The sequence below is a fragment of the Myodes glareolus genome, chromosome 18 (genome assembly GCF_982192425.1).
Source record: "Myodes glareolus chromosome 18, mMyoGla1.1, whole genome shotgun sequence".
In the NCBI taxonomy this organism is placed as follows: domain Eukaryota; kingdom Metazoa; phylum Chordata; class Mammalia; order Rodentia; family Cricetidae; genus Myodes; species Myodes glareolus.
The window spans coordinates 38,110,058-38,137,057 of record NC_142043.1 but is presented as its reverse complement, the minus strand read 5'-3'; the positions used below and the strand labels follow the sequence as shown (position 1 = coordinate 38,137,057).

General features: G+C 40.8%; 1 protein-coding gene across 5 annotated transcripts in view; it reads left to right on the top strand.

The window, feature by feature from the left end:
* Positions 1-7,390: 7,390 nt before the first annotated feature.
* The window catches only part of Rnf149 (ring finger protein 149), a 29,946-nt gene continuing 10,336 nt past the window's right edge, over positions 7,391-27,000 (top strand). For 3 of the 5 annotated variants that reach the window (XM_085679553.2, XM_085679552.2, XM_048430263.3), the window contains exons 1-5: positions 7,395-7,940; positions 19,793-20,043; positions 21,119-21,187; positions 24,432-24,514; positions 26,536-26,632. In XM_085679553.2, coding sequence (XP_085535679.1) covers positions 7,490-7,940; positions 19,793-20,043; positions 21,119-21,187; positions 24,432-24,514; positions 26,536-26,632 — 951 coding nt within the window. In that variant the 5' untranslated portion in view covers positions 7,395-7,489. Of the gene's footprint in view, positions 7,941-19,792; positions 20,044-21,118; positions 21,188-24,431; positions 24,515-26,535; positions 26,633-27,000 lie in introns of all 5 variants that reach the window. The other 2 variants (XM_085679551.2, XM_085679554.2) reach the window with 2 other exon arrangements.

The following is a 27,000-nucleotide window of genomic DNA, read 5'->3' as shown; positions in this document are numbered from 1 at the left end:
ATTAAATGGGGAGGGAGATGGAAGGGAATAGCAAAGGAGGGATCATGGGGAGAGATACAAGTGCTAGAAGTCTTTTCTAAAGCCATATGGAAACCTACTACTGTATAAGTATCCTAAAAAATATACACATATGAAAGAAATTTAAATGAGATTCAAATCCCGTATAATTAGGGAGACAATGCCCCAGCTAGACATCTTATGCCACCAAGTAAAACCTGCAGTGCCAGGAGTGGGTGACATCTTGTTGAGTGGAGTTCACCAAGGGGTCCCATAGACCTCTGTAGTAGAAGCAGCAGGGCTTCTTGTTTGTCCCAGCTGCCCCACTTACACCCAAAATAATCACACAAAAACTGTATTCATTTAAACACTGCCTGGTCCATTATCTCAAGTCTCTTATTGGCTAACTCTCACATATTAGTTTAGCCCATTTCGATTAATATGTTATCGCCACTTGACTGTGGCTTACCAGCATGAGTCTAACCAGTCTCAGGCAGGAGAACCATGGCATCTGCCTGTCTCTGCTTTCTTTCTCCCAGAATTCTGTTCTGTCTTCCCCACCTACCTGAGTTCCACCCTATCAATTAGGCCAAGGCAGTTTCTTTAATAACCAATGAAAGCAACACAAATGCAGAAGAACCTCCTACACCAGACCGCTCCCCAAACACCACAGGCTATTGCCAAGGATACCGGTTACTCTCCATAACCTGATGATAAGGTCCTATTGCTGAAGACAAGATTAACTTGTGTCTTTGAACAATGAGAAATCAAACTGGTTCCCAACTAGAAGCTTCACTCCTACTGACTAGTATTTGTGGTTCTTTGCATGCTACTGGGGGAGAAAAGCAATCATCAATATCACCCAGCTACAAACCCTGAGACCTACAACAGAAACCTGCCTGCTAACAGGTAGTGGCACAGATGTTATGGGAGTTAGTAATCACTTACTATTTGATTTTAGGACCACTCCATGAGTCAGAACCCATGCGTGACACTGCCAAAGTGACCAAGAACCTGAGCTACTTAAGTCATAGGCCCTAGGGGAAACCTACCATAATAATTTTGCTAAGAGGACTCCTAATGACATATTGCTATTCTCATAGATCAGAACATTGCTTGATCCTCATCAGAGAAGCTTTTTCTTGTAGTAGATGCCAACTAACAAAGAGACCCACAACTGGACAATGAGAATGAGAGAATGAGAATGAGAGACTTTGGAGTACTCACTCCTAAATGTGATGTTCTTATCAAACCCTTTTCCTCGAGGCTCGGGAATTTATGCAAAAGAGGAGGGATAAAGGTTGTAAGAGCCAAAGTTGATGGATGACTCCAAGGAAATTTCCAGACACAACAGAAACAATGACAGCACACACAAGACTGGCACAGGTCTAACCAGACAAAAATCCCTGGACCAAGAAAAAGATGTAGACACAAAGCCCTACCCTTAAACAAGAAAATACTTGCAACTCAGACCTGCTGGGAAAGAGAAAACCAGTTTTCCACAAGGGAGTGTCACTGGGTATATTAACCCCACTTCAGAATAGATCTCATGTCCAGTATTAGTTAGTCAACACAAAACAGAGTCCATATTTTTGTGTGCCTTTTATTTTACTTTTTTTTCTGTCTTTTTGGTTTTGTTTATTTATACTTGTTTTTCAGGGGGTTTTTTGTTTTTATTTTGAGAGAGAGAGAGATCATGAAGTTGGGTGGGCAGAGAGGTAGGGAGGATCTGGAAGGAGTTGAGTGAAAGAAAGAATATGCTTAAAATATATGCAAAATATTAAATAGTCTGAAGTCTCTTCTGAAATGCAAATCAATCTCTTAATTATAAACTTCAGTAATTTTTTTTAAAAAGAAGTTACTTACTTTCAATATATAATGGTACATAGTAAATAGTCCCATTCCAAAATGGAGGAATAAGGGCAAAGACAGGACCAAAGCAAGACTGAAACCAAGCAAAGCAAACACTAAATCCTGAAGATTCATGTCCATTGTCTGGGGCTCATGATGGAATCAACCAGGTTCCAATAGCTTTGGTCATCTTAGTTCCTCTAGTTCTGCCTTCTACAAGCACCCATAGCCTCTCTCTTGGTGTAGCTCCACTAAGGGCCTGCAGAATTTTTCTGCTCACATCCCATGCTGTTGACAGTCCCAGCAGCCTGGCTGTGGTGGTTTGAAAGAAAATGACCCACAGAGAGAGGAGCACATTAGGAGATGTGGCTTTGTTGGAGTAAGTGTGGCCTTCTTGGAGGGAGTGTGTCACTGGGAGGTGGGCTTTGAGGTCTCATATGCTCAAGCTATGCTCAGTGTAGTACAGTTCACTTCCTCTTGCTTATGGATCAAGATGTAACAGCCTTTTCTCCAGCACCCTGTCGGCCAGCATGCCATGATGTCCCACCATGTTGATAATGGACTGAACCTCTGAACTGTGAGTCACCCCGATTAAATGTTTTCCTTTAAAAGAATTGCTGTGGTCAACGGAGTCTCTTCCCAGAAATAGAAATCCTAAATAAGACATTGGGATTTCATTGAAACTTAGGCTTCCATCTTCTTGACCTTAAGACTGTCAGGTCTTCCTTGCAGGGAATCCAGCCATACTGCACATTGTCTTGTCCAGAACCTTGGTGTAAGCAACTATAGCCCTCTTACTTTGTATATGTCTTGACTATAAAACAAATACTACATGGACAACATTGCCCAGGTCTGCTATTAGCTTGAGATGTAGCCCATGAGGGGACTCTGGTCAGTCAAGCATGGCCATGTGACTCTGGCAAGCCTTGCCCTTCACAACTATTCCCTCTGCCTTGCTAAAAATCATTAGATTACATTCTTAAAGCGAGCCATCAAGATCTATTCTATTATTAGGTCATTTCCTCCTCCTAAGGTTGACTACCAAGCTCCAGCTATCAAAGTATTGAAGCCCAGCAATTAAAAGACTCCTTTGGCTCACCTAATTAACAATGCCCAGTTAAAATTAAACACTTTATCCTGACACAGGGGTTTCCCCTTTTACCTTCATTAACCATTTGCCTGTGGGTCACATCTGTCTCCTCTATCCAGAGGCAGTTGTTTATTTCTACTTCTGGGACAAAGACCCCTCCCCCACCCCTTGTCCCTTCCCCTTCTCCCTCATCCTCTGTCTCCTGTCTTTGTCTCTTATTCCCTGCCCTCTGTCCCTTTGGGGCAAACAAATCTTCTTGATGCTGAACACTTGGTCCTGGGGGTCCTGAACCTAAAGGTTCCCTTGCTGCCTGCTACAACTGCTGTTGCTGTCATGTGTCTTCAGGGCTGGTCCTGGAGAAACACTTTACTAGGTGACATTTTGAAGCAGGGGACTGCTATGGTGGCATCCTAAGTATAGGATCTCTTCTTCCTACTAACCCACATTTTCACAAGTTGGAGCTTTCGATGATAAATGTGGTCTTGCCACAGGGCACTTTTCAGATCATCCCTGTGAAGAATGTGAGGTTTCTTTTTAATGTTGCTAACTTTGTTAACAATTAATAGATGTGTTGTCTGTAACCTCCTGTCTACAACGTTAAATTTCTTGTTTTTCTTCACCAGACTGCGTATTTTTTTATATTGTGCTGCTCTTGATGTAGCTCTAAATTAAACACAGTGCACAGCAGCCCTGCCCCAGCCTGACTTCTTTGCTGTCTTGAAATTTCTTCCACCAAACATTCATTAGTCCATTGCTTTTGAATTCTGCCTCACGTAAATTCAAAGGACTGGGCAGAATGAAGCCAGACCCTTTGCTGGAGTGTAGCACAAATGGCCTCCAGCCCAGTTCCTGATCATCTTTGTTCCCTTCTGAAACATCTCTTCTCAGCATCCTAATTCTCCAGCCTCCCACAAGTCTGGCCCGTGGAGCTCAGCTTACAGAGTTCCCGGGACTCTGGAATTTTTATTGAGCGCTCCAAATTCTTCCACCTTCCTGCCACAAAGCTTCAAAGGCCGTCAGATCACATGGTTAGGTTCATCACAGCAACGACCACACCCATGGTACCAATCTTCTGGGACAGACACTTTCCTTGTTGTTGTGACAAAAGACCTGACAAAGGCTACGAGGGGCGTGAAGACTGTTCAAAGGTGCAGTCTGTGAAGGACAGGAAGTAATGATGTCAGCTGCACGGGACAGCTAGTCACACTCCACCTGCAGACAAGAAGCAAAGAGAGATGAATTCTACTCTTCAGTTTGCTTTCTCCTTTTCCATTCGTTCTGGGGTCCCGGATGGTACCACCCACAGTCAGTTAACTGACATCTTCAGTTAAACCTTCCTGGAAATGTCCCAGAGGCGTGTTTCCACAGCAAGTCTAAATCCAATCAACTGAACAAAAAGCAATAGTCATGAGTGCATAGTAAAAGTATTACAAAAAATAATACGATCCTTGGAGTATTCCTTCAAGGTAATGTAATAGAAGAGAGAGAAAGAAGCTACGTGTCTACCTAAAACTGATAACCATAGTCATTCTCGAACCTAAGTTAGGAGTGTAGAGAGCTCCATTTGTGAACTCTGAGAACTATTTGAAATGTCCCATACTAAAACTATTAAAAGGTAATGATAGCCCTGTTCTTTCCCTTCAAAAATAAATGTTAGCGGTAAGTGCTGTTAGCTCTTCTGGGCATGGAGGTGGTATGGTACTTGACAGTCAGTACACAAGGAGGGTCTCGGAAGTTTGAGCCAGTGGTAGCGCTTCAGCAGGGAAAACCAGCTGAGGCGTGGTCTGGTGATGAAAAGGTATAAACCTGCCGGGCAGTGGTGGCGCACGCCTTTAATCCCAGCATTTTAGAGACAGAGGCAGGAGGATCTCTGTGAGTTCGAGGCCAACCTGGTCTAAATGCAAGTTCCAGGACAACCAAAGCTGCACAGAGAAACTCTGTCTCAGAAACAGAAAAAAAAAAAAAAAGGAAATAAAAAGTTAAAAACCAAGAAGTTGCGCTGCCCCATTAGCCAAGTTGGCTTTTTTGAGCAAAGGTTTGATGAATCATGAGTCCTTTACTGTAGAATAGTGCTTGACCTGTATAAAAATCTCTCCCACACTCCTAGCTGGCATAGGCGTGTGGAAAGAGCAACCAAGTAATCCTGGCCCTTGGAAAGACCCTAAACCCTATATTTGGAAATCAGCATCAGTAGCATGGAAATAATGTGTGTACATGTTGTGCTCAAATACCGTGGGAAACAGAAAGCGTTTCTGCTCCCCTATAGGCAGCCAAGACAGGTTTTACAGCAGAAACAGCCAAGAGGTTAAAATTTTAAGACCAATGTAGTGTTTACCAGAACAAAAGGCAGAAGGAGGAGGTCATTCAGGAAGAAGGAAGTAGTGTGTCAGACAGCATGAAACCACAATGGTGTGTTCTGGGGGATTGCAAGTATTTGCATGGCTGAGACATGCCAGGGGTTCTAGAGCTTGTTCCTCAGGCCACAACATATAACCTTATTCTGGGTCTAAAACACAGGAAAGGCCTTAAGTTTAAAATCCTATTGGCCTTAAAAAAAGTCCTTTACTGGGGCAGGGGAGATGGCTCAGAAGTTAAGAGCACTGACTGTTCTTCCAGAGAGCCTAGGGTCAATTCCAAGTACCCACACGTTGGCTTGCAAGAGTCTATAGCTCCAGTTTTAGGAATATCCAAGGGCATTGGTGCACAGATAGATATGCAGGCAAAACTCTCATATGCATAAAACAAAAATAAGTTACTTTAGTAATGGGAGTGAGAGAAGAGAGTCAACTTCAAAGCTCCTCACAGCTGGAACTCAGGCTGGGTTTCAGACCACAGGTGGAATCCAAAAGACAAAAGAGGAGCAAGAGACGGTTTAAGGTCTGACAGAAAACACATGGTCTGAGCAGCAACAACCAGTCTCCTGTAATCATAGACCCTTGTGCAAAGAAGGAAGAGAAACGGAGAAACGAGTCAATCAGAAATCAAAGCTCTAAACTTCATTTTTCAGCTCCTTAGTGCTTTGCTTGGAGGAAATGAAGAGATGAACAAAATATGACTTCACGAATCTCGCAGCTTATTGCCACACAAAGGGAACTTTGGGCCTTCTGCTCACACTACTTAAAAAGGGAGAAAAACACGAAAGAATCTCACAGGAAACACACTTAGCAGAAGAGGCACAACCACATAGTGAGTTTTGAAATCGGGAGCTCGGTTGCTCCATCAGGAGAGAAGCAGGCCTCTGCTGGAAGGCCAGTCTAATTAAAGACTTGGGGCACCTTCATGTCAGTTGTTCTCAAGAGAAACTGGTTTAACTCATTCCGCAGAGATCTGTGAGGGTACCTGAGGCCCCTCAGAGCCAGAGGATAGTGTGATAGTGTGAGTGTGGCTAAGTCAGGCTTGGGATGTGAGCTGAAGGTCTGTCACAGCATATTATCTCTCTCTCTCTCTCTCTCTCTGTGTGTGTGTATGTTGTCTGTCAGAAATGACTGACAGTGTATAACTATGCTAAGTTCTTAAAAGTGTCTAGTTCTTATGTTTAAATGTATTTTGATATTCAGTAGCTCATATATGATGAAGTATTTTAAATGTATTTTGATATTTGGTAGCTCATATATGATGTATGATGCCTCACCTCAGCGGGAAGGAGAAATCTCACATATCTGTTGGGGTCTAGCAAGACTTCATATTCTTCAAGGGAAGGAGAAACACTTTCCAAGATCGGGAGATGCCTTACCACGGAGCAAAACAAACCTCAGTTCTACTCAACCCTCCAAGTTTTTACCAGAGCGAAGAGTGACCGTGCATGCGATTAACCATGTAAAGGGTGTTCAGGATCATTTCATGGCACACAAAAAATTATTCACCATGTTGTCATAGGACTATTTATCAGTCAGCATTTATTTCCAAACAGATCTTCCTCCCTTTTCTCTTTTGATTGATGTGGCACCTCCGTCTTCCTGCAAAGAGAAGCCTACGCGTTACATATAAACTAACACAAAGGGTTGACGGGAACCCTGGAGAGAAGAGCGACAAAGAATCAACAAAGTCGGTTAATAAAAAGCATCCGGGTAACGTGCGGGCGGCTTTGTTTCGTTTCGTTTTGTTTTGAAGTGGTTTAGACAGCCAGGCCTTTGCCGTGTGCCTGGCGCAGGCAACTCCACCCTCTGAGAGATTTTACACAACCGCAGTCCCACGCTTGCCTGCCCGAACCACACAAATGTCCCCAGACTTGGGGACTCTAGACGTCCGGTTACACAAGACGCCTTTAGCATCAGCAAGCTCCAGCACGGCCGCCCACGGCCTCTGAGGCACAGAAGCCCGCGCCTGCGCACACCTTGCGGGCCGCGGGCGGGCGGGGCCCCACCCCTTCCGTCGCCGCGCCCTCACGCTCACGCCCCTCCAGGTGCGCGTGCGCCGCGGGACCCGCCCCCGCCGCGCTCGGTGGTGTCTCGCGAGCGGCGGCCGCCTCCTCAGAACTGCGGGTCGGCCCTGGAGCGAGCAGGCTCGCTCGGCGCTCGTGGTCTTCTTTTTCGGCAGCCCGGCCGGTCGGCCATGGCGGCGCGACGACGGCGGCCCGCGGCTGGCGCGGGAGCCCGGGACACGCTGACGTTGCTGGCGCTGGCCTTGTGCGCCCCCGGGGTGGGCGGCGGGGCGCTCGAGTGGTACTCGGCCATGGTGGGCATCGAGTACGTGGACCCGCTGTCGAACCAGACGGTGAAGAGCGTGTCCGAGAGCGGCCGCTTCGGCGACAGCTCGCCCAGGGAGAACAAGCAGGGCCTGGTGGGCGTCCCGCGCGCCGACGAGAACAAGGAGGGCTGCGCGCCCGACACGCGCTTCGTCGCGCCCGGCGGCCTGGGCGCCGCGCCCTGGGTCGCGCTGGTGGCCCGAGGCGTCTGCACCTTCAAGGACAAGGTGCTGGCGGCGGCGCGGAGGAACGCCTCGGCGGTGGTGGTCTACAACCTGGAGCACTACGGGAATGCCACCGAGCCCATGTCGCACGCGGGTGAGCAGGCCGGACGCGGGGCCGCGCTCCGGGGCAGGGGCGAGCCTGCTGGTTTCCCGGGTGGCGTGGAGAGGGAAGTGCGTGCCCCCACTGGCTCCGAGCTTTCCCCTCGGGGTGGGGTGGGGAGGTGTGTGAGAAGGCCGGGAAGCGACCTCAGCAGAGGACTAGCAAAGGACCTCCGTCGGAGGAAGGTCCTCCCGATTGCAAGAGGTCTCCAGATCCCTGATCGCCGGGGTCGCCTAAGGTCGCTTCACCGTCTCGCAAAGTTGGCTGAGTGGTGCCTGTGTGGGAGCGGAGGGAGATCCTTCTTCCGGCGCACTCCAGGGTCGCATCGACTCTTCACCAGCCTAAAGCGATGGCTTGCTGGCTCTCTGGTTTCTTCACTTTGACGAGGCGTCTCTGAATCTATCAGAACCCCGACTCGGGAAACCTGGGCTTGCTGGGCGCTCCCGACACATGGAGGGCGATCACACGCGCCCATTGTCTTTGGACAGTAATGCGTTCAGATGAAATCGGTTCACCGTATTCATTGTCGGGAGGCCGGTCCTTAAGCGCACTGTTCCAGGGACAGCAGGTTGCACCTCAGGCAAGGATGAGTTAGCAAAATACCATCCTTGGGACAGAGTTCTCTCCAGGGACTCAGAATTTGATCGGATTTCTGGTGCACCTTCTAAAAATCACACTAGTTTTAAGACCTCACACAGTTGACTCATTCCGAATTTCCTGTGATTACCATTTTTGTTTCTGCTGCTACTAAGTCAGACATCCTTTTCCTGTACTGTGTGTTGTTGTTGTTATTGTTGTTCTGGTTTGGCTTGAACGCAACACAGAATTTATAAAGTAAAAAGTGACATGGATTTGACCGTTTTTATAGACGGTTGGGAACGATGGCTTTTTGATGGCCAGGGAGTGACCTCCACTTGCGGATCAACTCTTTTTCAGGAAGGTTGACTCCAGGTTAGCAGAGAAACGGGTTCAAACTGTTGGAGCATAGTAAGGTGGAATAGGAGCAGGTAGGGAGACTTTGAAAATGCATGAAAGTAATCTGCTAGAATGGAGAAATGCCTGAAGAAGTTGGGTTTTTGAGAACAAGGTGTGGTTGGCTGCCGACAGAGGTAGGTAAGAATGAGTACAGATGTCCCCACACATGTCCCCGTGGTGGTGTTGGGTCAGGCAGTTTTTGGTGCAGTTAATCCAGTGATTACAAATTGGCCTAAATGTCATTGTCCACACACCCTATTTCCACAAGACTCCTAACATTATAGATGTACCCTGTCTACAGCGGTCCCAAATTAGTTCTGTCAATGAAAAGAGGCCGGGGTGCTGAGCCTGATTCCTTGATACCGGTGTGTGCACTTCTAGGTGCATACGCATCTTCATGCAGACTTTTTCTTTTTAAATGACAGGCTCATCACCCTACAATTTTCTAACTCTACCCTGCTGCATTTTTTGATAATGACATTAACATCCTCCCAAGCAGACAACACTTTTTCTAACCATGGCTCAGCAACCTTTCTTGTTTATATTGTTGACATATAATTTATCTGGTCCCAGAAAACACCTCAGTGATGCTAATTAGAGTCTTCGGTGGAGGGAGACTTCTGTTCCCATTATTTGCCTCCTTTCTAGCCTTCTGAGTATGATAATTCTGACCTTTTAAAGGGAAAGTTAGCACCTTTAAAAAAATGTGTGACAATACACACATCAAAAAATGTGATGCGGTAAGTGACTGAATCTTTCTGAGGGCCCTTTAAGGTAGATCCCTAACTCCATTCTTCGAGTAAGGAAACATACTCAAAAGCCTTTTAAAAGTTAGCCCAGATTACTTGGTTGGCCTATAGAATCTTTAGCAGCATTCCTATCTTCCCACATCCTAAATGCTTTCCGCACAATTGTGACAACCAGAAATGCCTTGAGATTTTTGCCATAACTTCAGGGGACAACAAAATTATCTAGCATTTTGAACCACTGATCTGGAGGAATATAATATTAATTTGGTAGCTGTGTGATTGATAACAGAAAAAGCTGGAAACATTTTAAACTCTGGGTCTGTAGGGACTGCAAAAGTGGAAAGGTTGTGACTCTCGTGAAACTTAGCCCATTTGGGTACCTGGGAATGACAATGGCATCACTTTGGCTGGGCAGTGGTGGTGCACACTTTTAATCTCATCACTCTGGAGAGGCAGAGGCAAGCAGGTCTCTGTGAGGTCGAGGCTAGCATGATCTATAGTGTGAGTTAGAGGACATCTGGGTCTACACAAAGCAACCCTTTCTCAAAAAACAGAAGATGGGAGAAGCCAGCTTTGACAGACTATTTAAATTTGAGCTGAATATATAGAGCCACTGAGGCTAATGTTTAGACTTAGGTTGGTTTCCTCTGTGTAGTCAGAATGTAGCTGAAGCTAGGAAAATCCACTGATTCAGCTGTTCTTAGTGCTGATGTCTAACTGGATTTCTATGAAACAGGTAGGCGTGTGCTTCTGAAACTGCATACTGATAATCTTCCTAAATTGTGGGGAGAATTTCTTCCCAGTTCTTAAATCCATTTTTTCTTTCACTGGAATCTAGCTCTAGATAACTTTTAAAATTTAAGTCATTGCTAAAACTGAGGATTGTCTCTAAGTTGTGATGATGCTATCTCAGAAACATCAGTAAGGACTTGGAGTTATGCTAATGTTCTCTCTCTCTCTCTCTCTCCTTTTTCTTTCTTAAACAGTCTTAAGTAGGACCAAATATTGTACTTACTTAGAGTTGGAAATACCTAAGATGAATGCCTGCCTCTGAAGAGTTATGGCCTGTCAATAAACATAACTTTCCAGGCCAGAAGAGTTTAAACTTAACTGAATTATATGCACAGGTGCTTAGCCTAAAGGCTGAGTGTTGATGCTGAAAGGTGTAGAAATTATCTTGACCAAGATAGATAAAAATAGATAGAAGCCAAATCATTAAAGTCTTAGTGTTAACCTTACTGTAGTTATGGTAGGTTAATAAGTAACACACTCCTCTAGCTGAAATTTTGGCACAGCCTTTTAAGAATGGCATTTTACATCTTTGAATGTTATTTACCAAGTGCTAAACAATTGGCAAACGCCTGGAGAAAGGGCTTGAATTGCAAGGAGGATTTCAGAGATAGAGAAGAAATACCCAGCTAAGCCAGCCAGTTTGTTTACCTGAACATTTCTGCAGACATTTAGAAAAAGTTTGCCATGGTGATGCTACATTACAAAGTCTTTTAAGACTTTAAAGACAATATAAGTCTTTTAAGATCCCTGAAAATGGCCACAATATTGTAATGATGAAACATAAGGCTTTTAACTAAAAGTTCACTGTGACTAGTTCTAAGAACCGAGTTTTGGAAAAAAGAAAAAGAAATACCCAACTTTAGAGAAGCTATATATTAAGAGGTATTTTTGTATTGGCAAAGCATATTACAATGTCTTTTATGCATAGTCAGTTATTATCTGTGATAATGTGCTCTCAACTGATGTACAACTGTAATTTGAATTTAAAATATATCTTGGTGCTTAACTAACCAGAAGTTGTACCCTAATAGCCTCATAGAGGATGGGGTCAACTAGGACAGTTTCCCAGAAATACTGACTTTATGGACAGGTTCAGGACATTGGGGAGTTATGTGTAGTAGGTGGGCTAGAAGACTTCCATGTAGCAGAAGTAATGTTGCAAAAGGCTAAAAGGTTCTGAAGTGAACTAACATGGAAAGGCTGCAAAAGAGTTCTCAGGAGAAGTATTCAGTATAATTTTCAACAAATGCATTTTCAGGGGAGGTAGTGGTGGTGAAGTTTTGTTGTTTGTGTTTGAATGTTTAGTTGGGGTCTTGCTAAGTATAGCTCATGCCTTCTTTAACTCATGATCTTCTTTTCTTATCCTCCCAAGTGCTGGGGTTATGGGCATGGATCATCATACTGGCCAGATTTTTTTTATTGATTTATTTTTATGTGTATAAATGTTTTGTCTGCATATATGGAAACACACCACATGCATAGCTGGTGCCCATGAAGACTAGATGAGGGCACTGGAATTGACGTTATGGTGGCTTTTATGTCACCATGGGGGTCCTGGGAATCTTTAGGTCCTATGCTAAAGAGCACCAAGTTCTCTTAACTACTGAGCCATCTCTCCAAGTCTTCTTGCACCCCAATATTTTTGACTAAAACCAAATCATACAGAAATATTTATAATCATGTTGCCCAGTTGTGAATTGTGTCCTCCTCATTCACCCTAGCCAACCTTTTAAACATTTATATAACAAGATTTAGTGCAAACTCAACATAAGCTCTACAGCAAAGAAGACATTCCAGATTACTTCCTCTCTACTGTAATTCTTCTTCCTAGGTCATTTCGGTTGTAGTCCTGGGAGATAAGCTAGTTTTTTATATCTATTCATTCATGAAGAAACCTTCCACAGGCCATCCATGCTTCATGCCACAAACCTGATAAATTAAACAGGTAGTGCTTGTTCCATCTAATGACCTATAAAGAAATGAGAAAAGATTTATGAAAGGAGGCCTATCTGAGGCTAGAGAGATGGTGCTTTGGTTAAGAGTGAGTATTGCTTCTGCAGAAGCCCCCATTTCAGTTCCCAGAGCCCATGGAATCTGATTACTTCTTCTGGCCTCCTTGGGCACCTCACTTGTGTGTGTGTGTGTGTGTGTGCGCGCACGCGCGTGTGCATGCGCAACACACAAATAAAATTAATAACAGTGATTGCACGTAGAGCTGAGTTTGCACTAAATCTTGGTTTTGTTGAGGATTCTCTTAGGGGATAGAAATGGCCACAATATGGCAGTTTATTTATAAAAAGGAAAACCTGAAAGTTTAAGAGCTTCTGTTATTGGAACCGCAAGATCAATTATTGCTGTTAAATTAGTTTTTTTCCCACCAGAAATTCAATCTACTACTTTAAATATTTCAGTGGTTCTTATCTCCTTAAAGACAATACTGAAGTAAACTTAGTTACCTTGGGAGGAGAAATATGGTCCATTACATTCGTAAGTCTTAATCCTAAATTTTGAAGTTATTGTCCAAGTGCTAATCCTTTACAACTGTGTTGTTTCTGACAAGGTAGCAAGAGGAGCACAAAAAAATTGAGAAGGAAATGGAAACCATTTTATTTTTGGCATGGGAACATTTGGAATTCTGTTACTGGTAATTTGACTTGCTAAAAATACTGTTCAGTATCTTACTCAACAAGGAGGTTTATGATGCTGCTGTGTACAATGACATTGTGCTCAGCTGAAGACAAAGATAAAACAGAAACTGCCCTTAGGGAGCTGTCTGCCTAATGTAAAGTATTGAGATTATTTTGTGGGCGAGATTGTGCAAGATGACATTTTTTAGTCAAGCAAGAATGATAGCAACACTAAGCCCTGGGGAAGAAAAAGAATTCCAAAGGCTCATTTCTTATGCTTGAAGTCTCTATGCCACCTGTGAAGAAATGTTTCTCTCTGTGCCAGTGCAGACACAATTGTACAAAATTACTTGAGCAGATGAGCTCTTTTGGGTTGGACCAGAGAGCCTGTGATTTGGCAGGAAATAAAGTCTGAGGGACTCTGGTAGATGTGTGTGACATCCCTTGACTTGTGCACAAACTCACTTCAGAGCTTGTACATTTTTATTCATCTGCCTTGCTGCTTGTTCATCTGCCTGCCTCTTCTTTGATAATTGTTCTTGGTATATTGATCGTGCTGACCTTTGGGAACTCCTTTGCCCCAGCCTCCTGATTAGCTGTGAAAAGTGAATAAATCACAGGGTAGAAGAAGTCATCACTGAGTTTTGTCAATTTAAAATAGGTTCTGGAAACAGTCTTGCTGCTGAAACTGCTGGATAACAAGCCATCCCCAGTCCTAGGCACTGCCTATACAGGCTACAACCTTTAAAATATGCTATAATTTTTTTTCACTCTGTAAATAAACTGAGCTTGCACTTTTCTCATATTGGTTAACTTTTCACTTTCCTCTTCATTCAACAAGATGCCTGTTTTTAGTAACTAACCAAGCTAGACTCATCATCTTCTCAAATACAAGTATTTAAAAGATTTTTCTTTTGAGTTTCTTATCTGAATACTGTTATTTGTGCATCGTGGATGTGTAGTACCCACAGAGACTGAAGAGGGCATTGGATCTCCTGAAACTGGAGAGCAGTTGCAAGTTCCATGTGAGTGCTAAGATTTGAACCTGGGTCCTCTGGAACAAGAGCAAGTGTTCTTAATCACAGAACCATCTTCGATCTGATTCTATGATTGTTTCATGACCTAGAGAAATTCCTTTCCTTTGGTTCTTTAAACTTTTTCTATTCACGAAGATAAAGTGTAAATGTGCCTATCAGGGTAGAGCCCCTCTACTCCAAGCAAGATTATCCCTCATATCTAAAGCTCTTTATTCTTCTACGGGCTTATAAATGGCTGCCCAAAGAAGAGTCATTCTTAAACTAATTGACAACGACAACAAAGAAGAATCATTCTCAAAGAGCAGTTTATCCAGGAGCACACACCTCCCCTCAGGCAGTGAACAAGATGAAATTTGAGCCCAGGTCTGGCTCTGCAGCCACACACTCTATGGAAAAACGCAAAAGGAATGAATACTGCCTTGGACATAAGCTTTCCAACCCCAAGAACCAGCATTTCGAGGTGATGTGTAACATTGAACAACTCCCTGAAATTTTCTGAGCCTGCAGCTGTAGAATGACAATATAGCAGCTTTCTGCTTTACACGATATGTTTTGTGATGGGTCTTCCCCGCCCCAACACACCCCATCTCTCATTGTCAAAAAGAATGTGATGATATTGGCACCAGAAATTGTTATCAGCTGGTAGTGTAGAAGCCACTTGGGTTTCTGTATGAAAGCTTTTAACCAAGATGGCAGAATTATACCATTGTTTCTATTTGAAATGTTCTGCAAGGTTTTTTTTTTTTTTTTATTAAACAAGCCTTTAACTTGTACCTTGTCATAATGTTAGGTGGGTTATAGCTGTATTGTAGTTGTTGCTATCCATGTATCTGGATTGCTGGATATTTTCCTGAAGGTAGTCAATACCTGCCTCTCAGTATGTCTTCTCAGTGACAGCAGGGTCATTATTATACATGTTGAAGAAACCATAGTTTTCTTTAGTTAGGCTCAAACTGGTTTCAGCATCATCTTGCAGACAGAAGCCACCTTACAAGGGTGCCCTTCTGGCAATTCAGTAAATTCCTGTGGCTAAGATCATAGTGGAAATCACCAAGATAAAATAGTATATGCTTGTTTTCACCGGATGAATGAAAAAAAAATGAGAACATGCCAGGCGGTGGTGGCAGCACACACCTTTAATCCCAATACTCAGAAGGCAGAGGCAGGCAGATCTCTGAGGTCGAGGCCAGCCTGGTCTGCAAGAGCTAGTTCAGGACAGGCTCCAGAAAGCTACAGAGAAACCCTCTCTTGATAAAAACAAACAAACAAAAATGAGAGCTTGATGCCCCATGGTATGGTTGAGATTTATTGTAGATATGAGAGAGAGCACAGCCAGAGATAACTGGGCTATGAGAGGAGAGAATGGGGAGAACAAGAGAGGAAGAAGACAGGAGGGCAAGAGAGGGACCAGAAGCCAAGAGGTCCAGAGCGAGCCAGGAGACCAAGAGACCAAGAGGAGAAGGACCAAGAGCACCAAAGAAGACATGTAGCCAAAGTGGCTAGGTCTTAGAAACCAAACAGCTGTCCTCAATTATGAATGCCCATCAATGATGTCACATTTCTCTGTGGTACCTGACTGTAGGCTCCTGGCTTTTCTTCAGGGAAAGAATGTGATTTTTTTAAAAAATAATTATTTATTATTTGTATGTATTTGCAGTTTTATGAGTTTGTGTGCACCATATGTGAACAAGTGCCCAAAGGGGCCAGAGGACATCAGATCCTCTTGAACTGGAGTTACAGTAACTGAAATTACTGCAAAAACAATATGTGCTCTTTTCTGCTAAGTCATCTCAACCAACCCTCAAGGTGTGTTGTTTAAAACCTGTTAAACTGTGGCTAGAGCTAGAGAAAGAACTGATTTTTTGAGAAGCATTCCTGCAAGACTTGTTCTCTTCTGGAAGAAACGACTTTTTTTGTACTACTTGAAAATAGTACCTCCAAATGGTCTCAGCAGTGATGTTTGGGGAGTCTCATTGCTTATTTTTGTGCCATTTACCCCACACCAGAATTTCTATCATTGTTTACTAGGTAAATGGTGTTTATGATATCCCCAAACCTAGGCTTCTTATTTCTTTTTTCACTACCAGTATGCCTTGAGTGTGCTGGTGCTGCCTGCAACCTAATCAGTAAGGGAGCCTAAGGTGTGGGCACAGTTAACAGTCATACTTGGCAGAGCTCTTTAGACTAAAGCTGGAGGCACCTAGCATCTTGAAGACCTGCTGTATCTCTTTAGCTCTGTCTTGCAGCCAGTTCTTCATGCCTGCTTCCCACCTCTCATTGTTACTGGAGACTGAAGCTGGGGTCTCAAGCATGCTAAATAGTTTGTCGCGTTCATATAGCATGCAATAAACATATTTTTAGAGAGGGTAGTTGGGTTTAAATTCTGCCTCTTCCATGCCAAGCACATATTGTATAATTAAGCAGTTTCCCAACCCCTTAAACACTAGTCTTGTTTATCCTTTTTCACTTAGATTGGTTTAACTTCAACTGGGTTGAAAACTATCTGAAGGAGAAAATTCAACATACTGTTGGTATTGATAAGTGGTTATTAAACTTATTTTCCCATGGTCCTGGAAATAGAAATCAGCTTCGTGCCTGGTAGGTGTGCACTCACTACTAAGCCATTCCCCTAGCTCTAAACTTTTTTAAAGCAAAGAGAGTGTTAAGTACAGTTACAGTTTTCAATTAATGTCACCTTATTTTGGTTTCTATCCTTGAAACTTTATGAGTTTTCTGAACGGAAATTTGTTTTATTTTTGCCAGGCATGGTAATGCATATTTAATCCCAACACTCAGGAGGCAGAGGCAGGAGGAATTCAAGGCCTGCCATGAGACACTGTCTTAAAAAAGAAAGACACTCAACATTCGAAAAAAGCCTCGTGCCTTCATGCAGCATATACCCTAATAGAGAAAGAAATATAAAGACTGCCTTTGTGTTTGTCCTGTGCATGTCCAGTCACCTCCTGAACAGTCTGAAATACCTGAGTTCATTCATTTTGGATTCTGTCTTACTGACATGGGGCCGATCTCATTTAGTGGTTCTGGAGTCTGAAATTATCAGAACATCATTAGGATGTCTTATTTTGACAGTAAGAATCCTTACTTTTGACTTTTAAAAGATTTTTATTTTTTAACTCACTGAAGAAATTAGAAATGGCTTAGTAGTTCAGAGCACTGGGTGCTCTTCCAGAGGACCCAGATTCAATTCTCAGCATCCACATGGCAGCTCACAGCTGTCTTCAACTCCAGTTGCAGGGCATCTGACACCCTGTTTGGGCCTCCACAGTCACCAGGTACATATGTGGTTCACAAACATGCATGCAAACAAAATGCTAATATGCATAAAGTAAGCATAAGTAAGCATCTTTAATTAAATTTTAAATCACTGAATAAAAATATCTCTACAAATATTCTGCCATGTTTATATGTGAATACATCTAAGTTTCTGAATACAGTGGTCTCCCATACAAGAGTAATTCATATTGTATCTCTCCCTCTTTCCCTGTCCCCTCTTCCCTGCATTTTTGCTGATGTTACAGATAGCTGAAAACATGTTTTCAAACATTTAAAACTCATTTATTGGGAGATGACTGCTAATGGATGGACATAGGGTTTCTTCTTAAGGTGATGGGATGGTATAGAAGTAGATAGTAATGCTTATCAGTCTTTTGTTTTGTTTTTAGAGACGGTTTCTCTGAGTGGCCCAGGCTATCTTGAAACTCCCTCTCTAGACCAGGTTGGCCTGCCTTTGACTTCTGAATAATGGGATGAAAGTTGTGCGTTATCACCTCCACGTTTCTTACCAGTCTTTAGGCCACCAAACTGTGCTCTAAAGCAGATTTTTTTTCTGTGGTGCTTGAATTATTTCTCAGTAAAGCAACCATTTTTAAAACTTACATGTTTCTGAAAATTAGTTTTTTTATTTTCTGCTGTTTTTTTTAAAATAAGAAACTAGCTGTTGTCTTTATTATATCTGTTTTTCCCTAATTGGTCATTTATTACTTTAACCTTGACTTTGAAAACAGTTTCTATTTTCCGATTGTCAGTTCTCTCTCTTCTCTCCCATGCCACCATCATGCTTTTGTTTTGTTTTTAAAGAACCTCTAGGTGGATTTTTCTAATTGAATTTTTAATTCTCTTCTTCTGGATTTTGTATGTTTCTTTTTCTTTACACATTTAACATCTTAGATTTAGTAATTTATTTTGGCATGCATTGTGAGAAAAACATTTAATTTTCCCCCAATATCATACCCATTTGCCTTTATCTGTGTTTTATTTTTTTTAAAGCCATTTCTCTTAAATTGATTTCTGTTATCATTTGCTATCCTGGGTTTATTTCTGTGGATGCCTTTATCTGCTACTACCACACTGTTTTCATACTTTAACTGTAAAGGTAGTTCAGCTTTCATTGTTTAACAAGTTTCCCTATGTGATGTAGAGGGAGTATTTTTTATCTGTTGATACTCTGTGATTGCTATATTGATTTATACCTAGTCGTAATAAAAGTGAAGCTTTATTTGTACCCCTTTTTATTCTCTCCCTCCCTCTTTTTTCTCAGGGCTGCTTCATGTCTTCAAAGGAATAATAGTAGTGATCACAAGCTTGGCAAGGTGGTGCACACCTAGCACTGGAGAGACAGAGGCAGGTAGATCTCTGTGAGTTCTAGGCCAGCCTGGTCTATGTAATGAGTTTTATGACATCCAGAGCTACATCATGAGATAAGATGCTGTCTCAGGGCAAGAAAAACAAAATGGTAGTGATCACTATAGAGTTCTCATATTCCCTAATTTTTTTCCTTTTTCTTTTCTTTTCTTTTCTTTTTTTTTCTTTTCTCTTCTTTCTTTTTTTTTGACAGGCTTTCGCTTTATGGCCCTTGGCAGTTCTGGAACCCACTCTGTAGGCATATTCCCTAATTCTAATGGGCATTTTTGAAGCAGTTTACATTCATATTCATAAGTGAAATTAATCTGCATGATTCTTTTGCCTTTTATTACCATTTTGGGTTTTATAATCCTAGATAGACATTTTATAGTTCTGACATTTGAACCCTGAACCTTATACATACTATGCAAGTACTCTACCATTGAGCTACATCGAGCTCTCAGGGAAGGTCTTTTTGGGAGGTCAGAGGGGGGTTGGTGCATGGAGGTCTCACTATGTAGCCAGGCTGACCTTCACTTACTGTGTAGTCCAGTCTTATCTTTAAACTGAAGTCTGCTATCTCCACCATGCCTGGCTTAGAGAAAATTGTAAGTGTCCTTTTAATTAACTATGAAACAGTTTAAATAATACCATTAGTATTTTGTGCTTCTTAAAGGTCTGATGATTCACCTGTAAGTCTAAATGGTGTCCTGGCTTCAGTCAGCCTGTTTTCTCTTTAGGAACCAATTTTGGCAGTTGATGTTTTTCTGAAAATTACTCGTTTTTGTTGAAGTTTTCTTTTCTTTTTTTGGTTTTTCAAAATAGGGTTAACAGCCCTTGCTGTCCTAGAACTGGCCTCAAACTCACAGAGATCTGCTTGCCTCTGCCTCCTGAGTACTGGGATTAAAGGCGAGTGCCACCACCGCCGAGCTTGTTGAAGTTTTCAAATGTATTTAATGTAGTAATGAACATACTCTTAATTTTTATCTAACTTTTGCCTTTGTTCATCTCTTTGTTCTGTGCAGGAACGGGAAATACAGTTGTCATTATGATTAGCTACCCAAAAGGACGAGAAATTTTTGATCTGGTGCAAAAAGGAATTCCAGTAAAAATGACCATAGGGATTGGTACCCGTCATATGCAAGAATTCATCAGTGGTCAGTCTGTGGTGTTTGTGGCCATTGCCTTCATCACGATGATGATTATCTCATTAGCATGGCTAATATTCTATTATATACAGCGTTTCCTATATACTGGCTCACAGTTTGGAAGTCAGGTAGTTATGGATAACTATTCATTTTAATTTATTCAGTTTGGTTCATTATAAATGATAGCTCATCAATATATTTTATATACTACTTGAAGTTACACTTAAGTGCACTATTTTTAGTTTACTTATTTAAGTACTCATAACTTTGATAAATTTTTTTGTTTTTAAGTCTAGGTCACTTTTTGTACATTTGGTTCCTATAGGTAGCCATACCCTCTTTGTCTTTTTGTAGACAGAGAGGACTAGGAGAAGGGCATGTGACAGAAAGAACATATGTAACTCTGTTTTCTAGCTTGACATAAAGCAGAGGAGCAACGGGGAGTTCTCTCTGCACTAGAGTAGCTGATAAACCGTTTACCTGAAGGCAAACCCTTTCTTTAGCAGAGAGAAAAGCCAGAGCTTCCAGTAGCACACTCAGTTCTATGCACAATAGGCTTCCTGGCCTGATAAGTTGGCAGGGCTCTTGGAGACTGTTGATGGAGAGGAGGTGGTGCCTTCTTCCTGGGCATCGTGTTTCATGCCAGTGTTTAAGTGTAGGAATTGTTTTTCTGGAAGTTGTGAAAGTATGGCTAAATGGCAGCACATGTTTAGAGTGCTAGGAGTTTCCAGTTTTACTCCAACATCAAAAGAAAAGAAAAGAAGGAATGTTCTTTTCCAGATATAAAATTAAACGCAGCTATTCCTGAACTACTCTGTGGTTGGGTACTTGTTCAGCTTGTGTGAGACCGTAGACTTAATTGCAAATAAGCAAGTAAGTAAATGAATACATACTTAGCTGGTCATAGTAGCGCACGTCCTAGTGTTGGGGAAGCTGAGGCAGGAGGTTGTCGAGCTCAAGACTAAGTAGGGCTTTAGAGTAAAGCATTAGTTCCAAAAAGGGGAGGGAGAAAGAAAAGAAAAATAGTAATTCTTACCAAGTAGCTTATACGTTATATGTCTCTTTTATATATTAAAAGTTTTTTCTAATTTATTTTATAGTAGTCATTTAACTTTTTTACTAATGAAAACTTATGTTTTGTTTACATTGTATTATGTGGGTTATTTTAAAAGACTACTTAATAATACTGTTTTCCTCCCCAAGAATCATAGAAAGGAAACTAAGAAAGTTATTGGCCAGCTTCCACTACACACTGTAAAGCACGGAGAGAAGGTAATACTTTCATTGTGCTTTGTTTGGGGTTCAGACTGGTGGATGTTTATGTGTTTGAGAAATATTTTCTTTCCAGTCTACTCTTCCATCAGTGACAAGCCTGTGACACTTTACTAAGCCTTCATACCTGTGTTTCAATATTTTAAAGAAAGGCTGACAGAAATACAATGAATGAAGAGGCCATTATAGCAGTCATTAGTCACTTGGCTGTTAAAATGTAAATGAATTACAGTCTGTGGCTCAGTAGTAAAGCCCTTACTTAGTTAGTATGCATGAAGTCCTGGATTGACCCCAGTACCCCATCCCCCCAAAAGGTTAAATGAATTAAGTTTAATTTAAAAGATAGTTCCTACATTGTATGTACCCAGTGACAATAATGTGCCAATATTCCTGTCATTGAAAATTTTGGTAGGCCAAAGTAAATGACTATAAAGATGATTTGCATTTAAAAGTATGCACCTGTAATACTATAAATTCATCTGTTGCATCTGAGACTGTTTGTACATTCCCTCAAAGCCCCCCAATTACAGGGAGAACACTAAACATTTGTAAAGGACAGAAAAGGTATTTTTAAAACTATACTTTTAAAGGGGAACCATATTGACATGCTCAGTCAGAGATGTAAAGTCACTGTTCCAGATGCACTGACTCCTCAGGCATACAGCCTTTAGAAAGAAATTTGTTAATGTAATAATATTTAGTCTTTTAGTGGGCCATCCTCTGCAGCAACATGTCACCCTGTAGCTGTGAGCTGAACCAGTCAATACTATTCATTTATCTCATTAAGCTTTGAGACTCAACCTGTTTCACTTTCCAGTCCTCCCTTCTCTTCGTGGAAGGAAGAATAGAAAAGAAACTACTTCCTTCTCTTCCTCTGCCCTACTTACAAGACTTTCTTAAAAGACATTAAATTATAAACTTGTGTGTTAAAAATTGAAATCTGTTATTAATGGCTTCTGTGGCATATTTAGGATTAAGGTATGCTTGGGATTGTATGGATGGATCATTCTTTCCCCCAATAACTTTTATACTGTAGTATAGTTAGTGGAGTTTTAATAGTTGCTGTAAAGTACTGATTCCTTACATTGCAAATCACCAGGAGAGTTCCCAGTTAGTAACTAGCCAGGCAGAGTATGTGTAGAGTTTTCATGGGTGTTAAATAGGAAATTCTTCTGCTGATTTATAAATTAGATGCTGATCTAGGTTGTGAGAATTGATTTCTAAAAATGTATTCTTCCCCGGGCGGTGGTGGCACATGACTTTAATCCCAGCACTCAGGAGGCAGAGGCAGGTGGATCTCTGTGAGTTCCAGCCAGCCTGGTCTACAGGAGCAAGTTCCAGGACAGCTAGGGCTAGTGCAGAGAACCCTGTTTCAAAAAAAAAAAAAAAAAAAAAGAATTATTCTTTATTTCATTTTCAGAGAGGAAATCAATACTTTATACAAACTTAAAATTCTACTGAACCTGCTGCATGGGTTCCCCTCCCTCCTTTAGCAAAAAATCTCATTGCTTACTTGTGAGAAGACAGGTTGATATGTCTAACTTTCTGAGCCAAGCCCTTGAGAATACAAGTAAATTGATACTCTTCTCTTCCTATACCCAACATTTTATTAAAGTATGATACCAGGAACCTGTTTTAAAATTGTCAAACTAAATTTTTAAAAGATCTCTAAATGATCTGTGAAGTGTGTGCCTGGATTTGGAAGTATTTCTACATTCTATCTAAACTTACACAGGAAAATAAATTTTTGCAGTCTACATCTTATCCAGTTCTGTAGACAAGTGTTTTTAGTTTTTTTTCTTTTCTTGTGATGATGTGGAAGCTTGTAAATTATTAAGAAATTAGAAGTAGTTTCTTACATAGCATGAAATAGAAGTGAAAGTATTTTGTTACTTTCGTAGAATTTTACTATACCATAGAGTTTTAGGGTCTGGAGAGATGGCGCTAACTGCTTTACAGAGGACCTGGCTTTAGTTTTCAGTACCCATGTCAGCTCATAACTACCTATAACTGCAGTTCAGGGAATCCAGTGCTTCTGGCCTCTGAGGCTTTGTGTATGTACATCGTGTACATAAACTCAGAGAGTACATATAGAAATAGTAAGAAAATCTTTCATAAAATATTATGACATAAAAATTTAAAATGCTATTAAAGTTAATTTTAAGTCTTTGGTAATGGTCTGTACATACTAAATAAGGTTTTTACTGCTTCTTGGTTAATTGCTACACCTGGCTAAAGGTATGGTTAAATAACAGCTCAAGGATAGTGTGGCTGTATTCTGTACTGTGAAGCTGCCAACATTGTGGCCTCAGAAGTACACACTGCTTGTGTTCCTGAATCCCTGTGTCAGAATCTTAGCTTGTCCTGGCTACAATGACCCCTACTAACTCACAGAAAGTCTATGGCCTTTAGATTCTTAGTTGTAGGAATGCTGCCAACTCTGCTACCCTACAGCCAGCAATTTTTGTTTTTCTTTTTTTGTTGTTTTTTTTTATGCCTTTGTTCATTTGTTAGGCAAAAATGGCGACTCATTCTAATCAGGAGGGGTGGATGTTAACACTAATGAAGTAAAATTTCAGTTATGTAGCCATTTGTACTTTCTCCAAGTTGTAACTGTTCTTTAAGAGAGATACAGATTTCTTTTAAATAATTCCAGAAGACAAATAGCTTCTTTCTTTGAATATTCAAGTTTTATACTTGAAAATATTTTGTTTAACCATAATAGCCAGCAAGATTGGAATGTAGTTAACTTTGTAGAATGTTTTCTGACGTTGATGAAGTCCTGTTTGATCTCCTGCCCCATACAAACTTTGCTTTGTGGTTCACTGCTATAATCCAAACTTTTGGAAGATGAAGGCAGGACTATCAGAAAATCAAGGTCATAATTGGCTATACAGTGAACCTGAGGCCAGCCTGAAAACAAGAGACCTTGTCTCAAAAAAAGAAAAAAAGTATGTGGTTTGTATTTCTACAGTCCTTAATAGTCCATTTTTTTTCAAACACAACATACTATTTAAAACAGTGCTAATGCCTGATTAGGCAATGAATTTTTTTCCCTTTTTATTTAGATTCTTTAAATAACTGCTTAATAGTGGTAAGAAGTAAATACCAAGTGTGATTATCTGTGATTTGGATCAGATTGTTCCAGCATAGAGTAGAATACATTGTTTTAGTCGGCTTTCTTTTTTTTCCCTAACTTATTATATGTGTAATATGTGTGTGTAACTCTTAACTCTCTTTGCAGGGAATTGATGTTGATGCCGAGAATTGTGCAGTGTGTATTGAAAACTTTAAAGTAAAGGATGTTATCAGAATCCTGCCATGCAAGTATGAATAAGTTTCTCCTACTAAAATCTAAAAATGACTTAACAAGTTTCAATTTTTTGATAAAAGAGTTCCAGACTTTTTCTGATAGAAAGATCTTGTGGTCGTATTTATCTTATCTTTCATATTGTCTTCAAGACTTCTTAAAGTCTCTCTGCTTGAGAGACTTCTAGGTGACCACTAAGATCCATTATATCTTTGTTTTAGACTGGCTTTTAGTTTTATCAGGACTTGTGTAGACTCTGTTATAAACCTAGTGAAGCAGAACACATATTTTACTGAAAGAAATCAAGAAGGATGAAGGACCTAAGGCCTTCAATGATCTGAAAGCAGGCAGTAGTTGGCTATTATTTATGCCGTGGGTGTGGGTTCCTTTTGAAGCTGTGTTAAAATACATTCCTCCCTTTTCTCAGGTTTCAGTAGCACAGGTGGAGTTTAACACTGGGAAGTAGCCATTTCATTTTTAATAATCTACTTTTTTTAAACAACTGCTGATTAGCAGAAGAGTTTGTTGTATGTATAAAAATTAGATTTTTTAAAAGTCTGATAAATTTCAGTTATACTTTACATATTTTAGAATCAAGTTTCAAGTTAGTGTATTTGCTTTTTTTAAAAAAAAAATATTTTACTCTTAATATGGTACGTTTTAGAAGATTACCTTCTTGATACCTCTGTTGAGGAAATAAAAAACATATGAGTATCAAAATAATAAGGGTTTGTTCCCTGAGAAAAGTGTCTAATATTTGTCAGCATTTACATAAGGTCAGCACAGTAGCCACTCAATGAATTGAGGCCAGTCTGTGTTGGTCGTGGTATGCAGAAAAGCACTGAACATAGAGTTAAACATCACCCAGCAAAACTGGAAGTTTCTTGTTTTTTGGAAACCTTCTGGGTCAGTCAGTATTGATTTGAGGTTAAATGATAAGCTGGACTAGACTGTTTCATAATTAAGAATTGCTATTAATGGCTCTGCAGCTTTTTGTTTAAAGAAAGTCTTCAAATAGGGCAGTGGTGGTACACTCCTTTTATCCCAGTGTTCAGGAGGCAGAGGCAGGTGGGTCTCAGTGAGTTTGAGGCCAACCTGGTCTACAAAGCAAGTTCCCAGGACACCCAGGACTACACAGAGAAGCCCTGTCTCTAAAATAAAAAGTAATAAAAGTGAGCAGTTACTGGGTATACACTTGTAGACACTGTGAAAAGCTCATGGTGTAGGTGTAGAAATTAGGCGATACATAGCTTCTTGTGGTCCTGTGGTCTAGTCAACTGGTGCTTGAGCCTAATCTGTCCTGCTTCAAAGCCTCTACTTAACTTCATTCATAACATGGGAGGGGCAGGAAACCAAGATAAACCAACAAGAATGGAACATGTATGTGTGCTACTGGTAGCAATAGATGTTTATTAAAGAAGGATTCATAAAAGTACGTAAGAGGAAATAGCTTCTTCCTGCCACTCACAAGTATTGTCATGTGTTTTCACTTGAGTCATTTATAGACTTAAAGAAGACATGACCAGTTTAGGACTAGTTTATTAGCAATAACTTATTTATGGGCTTTACTAGCCTAAGTGGTTTATAAGTATTCTACTAAGGCACATAAAAATGGTTGGACATTGTAGCACATAACTATAATTCTAGTATTTGGCAGGTAGAAGTATGAGGATTCTAAATATAAAGATAATCTTGGACTACATAGCACATTCTAGGCTAACTTGAGTGTATAGCAAGATCATATCTCAAAAAAATATAATGTGCACAAAAGATGTGCCTAATATGTGGTAGAAGTTGATCCATTCTTTTTTTGTGGAATGAAGAGAAGCTTTCACTTTTTAAAAAAAACATTTCACTATTAATTCCAAAATCTGTTTAAATGGAAAGTAGAAAAGAAAATAGATATGTGACTAGACTACATTGTTGATGTACTGTTGGTTAACTCTAATGGACGGATGTGTTGGTAAAATGCATTATTTCCTTTATAAGAGATGGAAACATTTATTTTAAGACATTAATACATACTTAATTTTTTTAGGCATATTTTTCATAGAATATGCATTGACCCATGGCTTTTGGATCACCGAACGTGTCCAATGTGTAAACTTGATGTCATCAAAGCCCTGGGATACTGGGTTTGTTACGTTTTTGTTTATATTCAATCTCTGCCCCAGTTCTTTCTGAATATCTCACTTTTATCACTAACTAGAGGCAAGAGGAACAGACACAATGCTCCTTCTAGTATTCTTGCTGTTATCTAAAGTTTTCTGTATTAAAAATGAATTTGTAAAGTAGTCCACAAAAGTCAGTGAACTGATTTATGACATAAAAATTATGCTAGCATATTGCCCAGTTTTTAACTACTTAGAGCGGTGTAGTTCTGTGTATTATGGTGGGGTGTGTGTATGTGTGTGTGTGTTTGGTTTATGTAAACCTGAATCATAGAATGTATGAAACAGAAGGGCATTGTACATTTTCTGACTTCAGAGACACATTTTACACA